We start from the raw sequence: 11,644 nt of genomic DNA, 5'->3' as shown, positions 1-11,644 counted from the left end.
ACTTTTTTGGGTTGCATTTCCAACTCTTTATTTTAGTTTTGTTTAAATGCATTTTATTTTTAGACAACCTACACGACATTTTTTTTGTGTTTTTTTCTTAAACAACAAAAAAAAAAGCCTCTGCTCCAAAAAATCAAGGTCACCGCTCCAAGTCAAGGTCACAAGTCGACGCAGAGCTCATGATGGCATCAGTTCCGTTTGTCTCGGTCCTGGTGTCGTGTGGGCGGACCGCAGACAGCTAGGAGGAGGGGCGGTCGGGCGGTCAGTCGTGCGTTGCCCACTGTCAGCACTTCTCCATCTCTAAGCCGTCCTTGAAGAAGATCATGTACGGGGTCCCGCCGCCCTCGCAGTAGTCCAGCAGGGCCACCATGCCGTCGGGAATCGTGTTCTCGCCCTGAAAGAACTGGTACTTCTTGAAATTGGCGGTCATAAAGGGCTTCATGCGTTCCGGCTTCCGCTCCTCCAGCTTGCCTTTGAGGGATTTCATGTAGTCCTTGATGTACCTTTTGTAGGCCTCCTTGGTGAAGCTGGTCTCCTGCAAGTGATGGTTCATGACGATGTCCACGTCGGTGACCACCTTGTGCTCGGGCCCGTCGCCCTCGGTGCCTTCGGCGGACGCGTTGCCGCCGATGAGCGCGTCATAGATGTGGCCTTGGGCCCTGCGGACCATGGTGCCCTCCACTTCCAGACACAGCCCGCCCGTGATCTCCCAGATCTTGTACATGTCAGAGAACAGCTCATCTCGGCTGATGAGGTCCCGGTAGATGATCATGACGGTGGCGAGAGGGCGGTGGCTGCGCTGGCTTCGGGCAGCTCGGAGCTCCAAGAGGACAGCGCTGAAGGGAGCGAAAGTTACAGTTGGCGCTGGGGGAGGGGCGGCCGGCGCAAGGGGAGGGGCATCTGGCAGAAGGGGCGGGGTGCTTTTCAACACTTTCAAGATGTCTTTTGAAGCAGATTTATCTACTGTCATGGTTCACTTGATCTCTTGACTTCTGCTTCCATGGGCACTTATTGTGCATGCAAGCAAGATGTAATCATTGACAATCCCAATAAGTTCTAAAATTCTCATTATGCTATGTATTGGTCCAGTCACATAAAATGTAACTTTCTACCCACCCCAATGGGAAGAGAATGACTTTCTGTTTGTGAAAGCCTTACAAGTGTTGTATTTATTTCTTTCATAATGAGCATGTGTAACAGAAAGCATACAAGTCTACTTTTGGGGTGAACTGGGTGTAATCTATATTGAATTTTGAAGATATGGATTTACTTGCTGTATTCAATATAAACAGGGCAAACAGATTGGTATGTACTGCTCACTCTCTATCTCTTTTAAAGCTCAGTACCTATTCGGGGCCCTCATTGTGTTTAAATATCTTAATTATATGCAGAGGTTCATTATCTGTATCAACTTTCTGGGGTCATAATTCTTTGTAGTGTAGTAATTACGTAATGATGTCAGGTTTAGAGTCTGGTCGAGTAGTATGCTCAGTGGGTCTATTAATCAAGAGATGGTGGCTTCAAACTCACCAAGTTTCCAATTGAGAAAGGTGAGAAGTTTGCTCCCATAAAGACATATTTTAGTTTTTATCAAAGTACCTGATACTTCCTCTTGAGTGGAAATGGAATGGTCCACGTGTACTTTATAGGAGAAATATGTGGTTTTTCTAATCCCAGAAAGAATTACAGTCATAAAAACTCACAGGGGCAGTTCTACCTTGTCCTAAATAGTTATTAGTCTGCTCTGATGCAATGGCAGTGAGAATATTTTTACTCTTATTCTGGATTATGGTATATAATGAAAACATTTTCAGTTGCCTGCAGGGATGTGGGTGATTTTTCTGTTTTCCTGATAGTAGGACATGCAATAGAGCCAGTAGTTTGGGGATCCTATTATGGACAGCATTGAGGGAACTAGGGAGCAATTCTAGTCTGTCCAATGATTGGCTATGAGGGGGAATGGACACAGTGTTACTGGGCTTGATTTATTTTATGTTGATGATATAAAATGAAACTCTGATGGATCAGTTGTGATGGTATCATGTGTGAAGACATTCCATGGTAAAGGGATTCAGGCTGTTTGGTAAATCCTTTACTCCCTTCATAAGCTTTCTGAGATAAAGGTAAAGGGATTATCCTGAGGTATAGCAGCACAGCCTTTCATCTATGAAAGCATTATAGAGAATTGAAAAGAGAGATGTAGGACCTGACTACAGCAAGAAAGGAGACCTGGATCAGAGTTCTTCTGTGGACCAGCAGTCCCTACACAGTGAACCTCCTAGATCCAAGGTAATGTTGAAGCACACATACACATACACAGTGCTATCTAAAGCAAGTTAATCCCACAGATAGTCCAAGCAGACAAGGAACTTGCCCCAGAAGCAACAGAATAAGAGAGGCTTAACCTATGGCTGATAGGCTACGTAACATAAGCCACAGAATTCTACCCACCTAATTTATAAGAAAATACACTTTAAACGGAAACCCCCCCAATTAGTGATGATTCCTTCAAAACACACTTAAAAACTAAGAAAATGTGCTGGACTCTTCTTCAGAGCTCAACACTGAACACATCTGGTTGGATGCCATTTTTGGAAGGGTATTGCCCATCCCTCTTCCCTTTCACGTTCTTCAATGTTATTGAAATCACTTGGGTTTATGGAACAGTCGGTTTTTTGTAATGGGTTAGGTTCTTTATCGGCTTGCTTGGCCAGGATTCTCAGAAGGTTAACGATTACGATAATGTCAGCCTAGGTGACAAGTAATGCCATCACATCCATGAAGAGATTTTCTGTCAGCAGCCAGAAGTGGGAGGTGCTATCCTGGTGGGTGTGGTTTCCCCCAGTATAAATGTAAGTGGATTCTCTCTGTAAGCTGTGCAGATTTGGCCAGGTCCAGGGCCTCACCATACTTGTGCATCTCCAGACTTGAGACAGCATCTTGCCATATTTCCTACATAACTTGGATTCATCCTTCTGCATAGCCTGGGAGGATGCAGCCTACCGTCCCACGTTCCCATCTTGGATTCCTCTGGTACTCACCTACTTGAGTCAAGAGAGTGGTCCAGAATGATATCTGAGCCTTGAAAGCCTCTACAACTGTGAATTGAAAAGGTGAGTAGTGTGACTAGAATTTTTTTCTAAACATTTCTGACACGGTGTAATGGTGGCGGGATGGGATTAAAAGTGAGGCTTGCTTCTTTAGTAAAGGGCACAGTCTCTGACACTCATGGGGAAGCACTGATTCAATAACAGTCAGTGACTAAAGGTGCGGGGGCGAAGATTTCAGAGAATGGAGGTCACCCACCCACTTGGCCTTCCCTAAGGTCTGACCAGATGCAGCGTACCCTTCATGGGTCAGGATTCCTTTTGGAGAAGATTCGTCAGAATGAGCACAGGGACCCACTCAGCATCTTGGAGCTTCCCATCCAGAGTTATGTTGCAACATGAGGCTTCATCCATTGCCCCTCTGGAGCGGCTGTCCATAGAATTTTCCCACTGTTGTTCATGGCAGCTGTTGCCTGGAGATAGAGGGAGACAGTGAAAGTCATGGTGGAGTCCTGGCTCTTCATCTCGCTGCCCCTGGTTGTTCTAGTGACAAACTCACAGGACATCTTTTGCTTGTTAAAGACAGTCTTCATATTCTAAGTTTCCAGAGCTGTTCAAGAACATTTGATATTTGGTTGTGTTTAGTTTACAGTGGCCCATGTTTGTCTGAGAATTGTGCCTCATAGTGTTTTCAAAGGTTATTTTTTTTCAAAAGTCAGCCACCAGATCTATCTGTTAAAGTGTCTCTGAGGAGAAAGGAACCATCTTCTCAGTTAGCTGCTAAACATTGTAACTCTTTGTGTTATTGGGGGTTCCAAGTTTAATTTCACATTTATTCAAGAGGGAAATTGACACCTTGTGTTGTATTTATTTTGGAGGATTTAAAGAATTTTTTAAATTATGGTAAATTCTTCCTTTTAAGCTTCTTGGGTTTGCATTTGTATTTGTTTTGTTTCACTTTCTAGTAAAATTCTCTGACATTTAAGGAAAAGGCATTTCTTTTAGAATGCTGTTGTTGGTGTTGCTGAGATGACTACAAGGTGTGACATAAGTGTGGTTCAACTACAAGCCCAGGGAGATAACATAGAGCTAAATAAGAGACCGTCATAGTATTTTCACATTAGAATAGAGGCGTCTAACATACTAAGAATTGTGTAGGAAGATTTGCATTCTGGTGGTGAGAATAATTTTTTATATAATTCATGAATTCTATTTATGAATCATAAAATGTCTGTTATTGACAAGGTGTTTTAGGCTGTTCATGTTGTTAAGAGATATGGAATTGGTCCAGAATCCTACATACCCTCAGCACTGACTCATAGTTAGCCTATATGAAAATGGAGGAAATACTGGAAAATCCGTGGACATCCTCAAAATTGTAATGTTGAAATGAAATGCTGCAGTTATCATCTCACTCTAGCTTAATGAATTGGTTATACTAAGAAAGTGTTTATACTACACACTGCTATAAAGTCTTTGATGTAATCATTCAAATTGTTAATTTGGTCTTCAAATACCCAATTCTTTATAGGCCATTGTCTTCCTTGCAAAATGCTGACAGAGACCTGCTCTGATCTGCCTTGCAAGATGTTGATCTTAATTACAAGATGCAGGGGGGAAACCTGCCCAGATCTTCCTTGAAAGATATCGATTATCTGACTTGTAAGATGGTGACAGAAGACCTGACAAAAGTATTTCTTGCAAGATGTTATTAAGTTTCCTTGCAAGATGGTGGGAAAACATTCTCTTATCTGTCTTACAATATGTTGCTGATACTCTTTTTAAAAGGTGCTGATAGAAGACCTGGTCTGAGCTTCATGGATCTTTTTTGGAAGATGCTGATAGAGGACTGCTCTGATCTTCCTGGCAAGATGTTGCTGGTCTTCCTTGCAAATTGTGAGAGGAGATCTGTTCTGCTCTACCTTGCAAGATTTTGCTGAACTTCCTTGCAAGAAATTGATTGAGACCTGCAATGATCTTCCTTACAAGATATCGCTGGTCTTCCTTAAAGGGTGCTGATAGAAGACCTGCTCTGGTCTTCCTTGCCAAGATGTCGCTGATCTGCTTTGCAATATAGAAGACCTGCAATGATATTTCGTGCAAGATGCTGCTGATCTTCTTCAAAGAAGCTATTAGAAGACCTGCTCTGGTCATTCTTACAAAGATGTGGAAGATATTCCTTGGAAAATGCTGTGAGGAGACCCGCTCTGATCTTTGTTGAAAGATCATTAATTTTAAAATTATTTTTAATATCAGATTTTTATTTTGAAGAATGTTATTTAAAAATACTGGCCAATTAACGTGTCGTGCAAGTCCAAATGTTGACCCGTGTGGGTGTGTGTGTATGTGTGTCTGGTCTAAACCTGAGTTAGACAGAGGAGTCATGGCCAGGCAGGGCATAACTGACAGGCAGACACACAAACTCAGATGGTCCAAAGAAAAAACAGCATAATCCGGTGGTAGGCACAACATGCCAATAATATAGACCTAGAAGCAGCTGCTGCATGAGATGACCTGGAAAGCTTTTTCGCGCAGTACTCTTCCAGAAAATTGTTCCCAGCACGACTCCCAATGCACAGAGGGGAGGATCTATTTTGTGAGTGGGATCAATCTGATGTGCCCTTCCCTGAAAACACCACTGATTTCCCTGCAAAATTCTGATAGAAGACATACTCTGATCTGCCTTGCAAAATTTTGCAGATCTATCTATCAAGATGGTGGGAGAAGACCTGCCCAGATCTGGCTTGAAATACGTCATCAATCTGGCACTCAAGATGGTAAAAAAAGACCTACTATGGTGTTCCATAACAGGTCGCTAATCTTCTTTGCAAAATGCTGGAAGAACCTACTGTGATCACTTTTTCAAGATGTCGCTGATATCTCTTAATGATGATGAGAGAAGGCCCATTCTGATATTCCCTGATCTGCCTTGCAAGATGCTGATAGAAGATCTGCCATGATTTACCGTGCAAAATGTTGCAGCTGTTCCCTGCAAGTTGCCAGAACCAACCTGCTCTGTTCTGCCTTGCAAGTTTGTGCTGATCTTCCTTGGAAGATATCCCTAGTCTTCCTTAACAGGTGCTGAGAGAAGACCTGCTCTGATCTTCCTTTCAGGATGCTTCATATCTGCCTTGCTAGATGCTGATAGAAAACCTAGTAATATCTGCCATGCAACATTTTGCAGATTTCTTACCAAGATGCTGATACAATACTTGCTTGGACCTTCCTTGCAAGATATGCCTGGGATTCTGATTTTTCATGCATCATTTTGCTGAACTTCCTTGCAAGATGTGCCTGGCCTTCTGATTTGCGATGCAAGATATTGCTGATTTTCCTTGCAAGATGCTGATACAAGACCTGCTCTGATCTTCCTCGCAAGGAATCCATAATCTTGCTTTAGTTGTGCTGAGGAAAGACCCGCTCTGATCTTTCTGGCAAGATTTTGCTGATCTGCCTTGTAAGATGCTGACAGAAGACCTGCTCTGACTTGCCTTGCAAGATGTCGCCGATCTTCATTGGAAGATGCTGAGAGATAACCTGGTTTGATAGTCCATGCAAAATATCCCTCGTCTTCCTTAAATCGTGCTGAGATAAGACTTGTTCCAATCTTCTTGCAACACGCTTCTGATCTGCCTTGCAAGAAGGTGATGGAAGACGTGCTCGGATCTTCCTTGCAGATGTGGATCATCATGTTTGCCATATAGAAGACCTGTGCTGGCCTTGCTTGCAAAATGCTGCTGATCTTCCTTGGAAAATGCTGATAGGAGAGCTTCCCTGGTTTTCCTGGCCAAATGTGACTGATATTCCTTGCAAGATGCTGGGAGGAGACCTGGTCTAATCTACCTACCAAGATATTGCAGTTTCTCCATAGAAGATGCTGATAGAAGACCTGCACTAATCAACCTTGCAAGACATCAATGATATGCGTGGCAAGATAGCAGACCTGCTCTGATCTCCCTTGGATGTGGCTACTGATCATCCTTGTAAGATGCTGAGGGCAACCTGAGGGAGATGTTCCCAAGTGCGCATGCATCTCCTTCTTCAACGTGTCTGAGCCCAGTTCAGGCTTCAGAAGGCCTACAGGTGGGTGAAAAATTATCGCTCCTACTCTCTGGAAAATTTTGGGTATGTATGGATAGGGTTCACTTCTCCTTTTACTCTTTTAGGTTTGCTTCAAAAGGTTTGTGGGAAAAATAGGACTTTTATCAATATTTCAATATTGCACAACAAGACCCTGGCATAAGCAGAATGCTACGCCCTTAGAGAGACATGTGTGGGGGGGCCCTTAATGTGTGTGTGTGCTTGCACATCATATAGGGTTGTTTGCGTAGCATGGGTTTTAGCAAACACCTCAAGAGTCTGTCAACCAGTGGTGTAGGTCATGCAACCAATGTGGTACATTCTCATGTGCTTATTTACATATGTTTGTCAAACTCACCCTGCTCATAAGGAGTTCTGCATGCTGTCGACCTGCTCTGGCTCCTCTCTGGTGAAAAAGTTCACCTCTTCTTACTGCGGAATATTATGGGTGCTCTTTCATTGTTCAAAAGTTTCATGATTTTTTAATTATTAATTTTAACATCGGGTTTATATGCAGAATAATGTTTTTTAAAGATCCTGCTGGATGTTCCTGTTGGATGTATGCAATGTTGACTCCTGTGCGTGTGTATGTGTGTGTTTGTGTGAGTGTGTGCATGGGATTGCACATCACAAAAGAGTCTTTGTGTAGCGTAGGATTTACCAAACACCTTGGAAGTCAGTCTAGGTCACGCAAACACTGTGGTACCTTCTGATATGCCAATTTACATGTCTTTATCAAATTGGTGCTGCTCCTAGGAGCAGTGCAGGCTGTCAAACAACTCAGGCTACTCAATGGCTAACAAATTCACCTCCTCCTGCTGTGCAATAATTCTGGGTCGGTTTCATATCTCACATGTCTCACGATTTTCTTTAATTATTAATTATAAAATCAGATTTTTATGTTGAAGAATGTTATTTAAAGAAATTGGCCGATTATCTTGCCGTGAAATTCCAAATGTTAACTGGTGTGTGTGTGTGTGTGTGTGTGTGTGTGTGTGTGATTGTATGCTGTAATCCTGAGTGAGACAGATGACTGACGGCCAGGCAGGGCTGTACCGACAGGCAGACATAGAAATACAGGTGGTAAAAAAAACACAACAAAAAACAAAGCCAAATCTGATGGTAGGCACAACGTGCTGATAATACAGTCCTAGAACCAGCTGCTGCATGAGATGACCTGCAAAGCTACTTCACACAGTACCCTTTCTGGAAAATGTTTGCAGCACCACTCCCTAACCCACAGATGATAGGATCTTCCTTGTGAGATGGGATCAATCTGATGTGCCCTTCCTTGAAAACGCCACTGATCTTCCCTGCAAAATGCTGATAGAAGACCTGCTCTGATCTGCCTTGCAAAACTGCTGATCTATCTAACAAGATGCTGGGAGAAGACCTGCCCAGATCTTCCTTGAAAGATGCCATCGATCTGCCATGCAGGATAGTGACAAAAGACCTAATATGGTGTTCCTAGTAAGAGGTCGCTAATCTTCCTTGCAAGATGCTGGGAGAACTTCCTCTGAACTCTCTTTCGAGATGTCTTTCATATTTCTTAATGGTGCTGAAAGAAGTCCTACTCTGATCTTCCCTGATCTGCCTTGCAAGACACTGATAGAAGACTTGCCATGATCTCCCTTGCAAGATGCCGGAAGAAGCTGCTCTGAATTGTCTTTCAAGATGACCTTCATATTTCTTAAGGGTGCTTGTAGAAGGCCTACTCTGATCTTCCCTGATCTGCCCTGCAAGATGCTGATAGAAGACCAGACATGATATTCCTCCCAAGTTGCTGCAGCTCTTCCCTGCAGGTTGCCCATGAAAAACTGCTGTGAACTGCCTGGCAAGATATCTCTGGCCACCCTTAACAGGTGCTGAGACAAGACCTGCTCTGATCTTCAATGCAAGTTATCCCTGGACTTCCTTTAGAGATGCTGAGGGAAAACCCGCCCTGATCTTTCTGGCAAGATTTTGTTGACCTGTCTTGCAAGATGCTGACAGAAGACCTGCTCTGATCTGCCACGCCAGATTTTACCGATCTTCTTACCAAGAGGCGGATACAACACTTGCTCTGATCTTCCTTGCAAGATATGCCTGGGCTTCTGATCTGTCGTGCAACATCTTTCTGATCTTCCTTGCAAGATGTGCCTGGCCTTCTGATCTGCCATGCAAGATATTGCTGATCTTCCTTGCAAGATGCTGATACAAGATCTGCTCTGATCTTCCTTGCAAGTAACCCCTGGCCTTCCTTTCGAGGTGCTGAGGGAAGACCCGCTCTGATCTTTCTGGCAAGATTTTTTTTGATCTGCCTTGCAAGACGCTGACAGAAGACCTGTTCTGACCTGCCCTGCAAGATGTCGCCGATCTTCCTTGGAACACGCTGATAGATGACGTGGTGTGATATTCCACACAAAATATCCCCCGTCTTCCTTAAATCGTGCCGAGATAGGACCTGTTGCGATCTTCTTGCAACAGGTCTGCCTTGCAAGATGGTGATGGACGACGTGATCTGCCTTGCAAGATGGTGATGGAAGACGTGCTCGGATCTTCCTTGCACATGTGGATCATCATGTTTGCCATATAGAAGACCTGCTCTGGTCTTCCTTGCAAAATGCTGCTGATCTTCCTTGGAAGATGCTGATAGGAGAGCTTCTCTCGTCTTTCTTGCCAAGACGTGCCAGATATTCCTTGCAAGATGCTGGGAGGAGACCTGGTCTAATCTACCTACCAAGATATTGCAGAGTCTCCATAGAAGATGCTGATAGAAGACCTGTGCCAATCAACCTTGCAAGACATCACTGATCTGCTTGGCAAGATAGCAGATCTGGTCTGATCTCCCTTGGATGTGACTACTGATCATCCTTGTAAGATGCTGAGGGAAACCTGACGGAGACGTCCATATATGCACATCCCTCTCTGCCTTCAAAAGGTCTGAACACAGTTCAGCCATCAGGAGTCGCATATGTGGGTGAAATAATTCTTCCTCCTCCTCTCTGGAAAAATTTGGATAGGTAGGCATAGGGTTCACAACACTTTTTTCTCATCTTGTGTTTGCTTCAAAAGATTTGTAGGAAAAATGGGACTTTTATCTATATTTGATAATTGTACATCAAGACCCTGGCATACGCAGAATGCTACACCCTTAGAGAGACATGTTTGGGTGGCCCTGAATGTGTGTGTGTGTGTGTGTGTGTGTGTGCTTGCACATCATATACGGCTGCTTGCGTAGCATGGGTTTTACCAAACACCCCGACAGTCTGTCACCAGTGGTCTAGGCCAGGCAAACACTGGGGTGACTTCTCATGTGCTTATATACGCATGTTTGTCAAACTCACCCTGCTCATAAGGAGGTCGGCATGCGGTCGACCAGACTTGGCTCCTCTCTGGTTAAAAACTTCAACTCATCTTATTGCGGGATAGTATGAGTCCATCTTTCATTGCTGAAATCCGTTATCTGATTTTTGTAACTGTTAAATTTTAACATTGGGTTTATATATAGAATAATGTATTTTAAAGATACTGACAGATGTTCTTGTTGGGTGTGCACAAATGATGACTGCTGTGAGTCTGTGTGTGTGTGAGTGTGTGCGTGTGCTAGCACATCATACAAGAGTCTCTGTGTAGCGTAGGATTTACCAAACACCTTGGAAGTGAGTCAACCAGTGGCCTAGGTCAGGCAAACACTGTGGAACCTTCTGATGTGCCAATTTACAAATGTTTCTCAAATTGGAGCTGCTCATAAGAGCTGCACTGGCTGTCAACCACCTCAGGCTACTCAATGGCTAACAAATTCACCTCCTCCTAGGCTGCAATAATTCTGGGCCTTGTTTCATTTCTCACGTTTCAGGATTTTCTTTCATTATTAATTTTATAATCAGATTTTTACATTGAAGAATGTTATTTAAAGACACTTGTGATTTTCTTGCTGTGCAAGTCTAAATGTTAACTCCTGTGTGAGTGTGTGTGTGTGTTGTGTAAACCTGAGTAAGACAGATGACTGATGACCATGCAGGTCCCTAACCGGCAGGCATACACAGAAACTCAGGTGGTGCAAAAGACAGAGCATAATCCGGTGGTAGGCACAACATGCCAATAATATAGACCTAGAAGCAGCTGCTGCATGAGATGACCTGCAAAGCTATTATGCACAGTACCCTCTCTGAAAATTATTCCCCGTACCACTCCCTAACTCAGAGATGATAGGATCTTACTTGTGAGATGGGATCACTGTGATGTACCCTTCCTTGAAAACGCCACTGATCTTCCCTGCAAAATGCTGATAGAAGACCTGCTCTGATCTGCCTTGCAAAATTGCTGATCTATCTATCAAGATGATGGAGGAAAACCTGCCCAGATCTTCCTTGAAAAATCCAGTCGATCTGCCATGCAAGATGGTGACAGAAGATCTAATATGGTGCTCCTAATAAGACGTCGCTAATCTTCCTTGCAAGATGCTCGGGGAACTTCCTGTGAACTCTCTTTCGAGATGCTGGGAGAAGACCTGGCCACATCTTCCTTGAATGATG

General features: G+C 43.6%; 1 protein-coding gene across 1 annotated transcript; it reads right to left on the bottom strand.

Moving 5' to 3' along the window:
* Positions 1-283: 283 nt before the first annotated feature.
* LOC142436399 (translationally-controlled tumor protein-like) lies at positions 284-772 on the bottom strand. Its single transcript, XM_075540080.1, has one exon. The coding sequence runs from the start codon at positions 770-772 to the stop codon at positions 284-286; it is 489 nt and encodes a 162-aa protein (XP_075396195.1).
* Between the last annotated feature and the right edge of the window lie 10,872 nt (positions 773-11,644).

The sequence above is a fragment of the Tenrec ecaudatus genome, unplaced genomic scaffold (genome assembly GCF_050624435.1).
Source record: "Tenrec ecaudatus isolate mTenEca1 unplaced genomic scaffold, mTenEca1.hap1 Scaffold_257, whole genome shotgun sequence".
NCBI classification, from domain to species: domain Eukaryota; kingdom Metazoa; phylum Chordata; class Mammalia; order Afrosoricida; family Tenrecidae; genus Tenrec; species Tenrec ecaudatus.
The sequence above is the reverse complement of the archived record's forward strand: the minus strand, read 5'-3'. Positions and strand labels throughout refer to the sequence as shown.

Bases quoted from the DNA above. Each gene is read 5' to 3' on its own strand.
- LOC142436399 (XM_075540080.1), bottom strand. From the start codon at position 772: ATGATCATCTACCGGGACCTCATCAGCCGAGATGAGCTGTTCTCTGAC.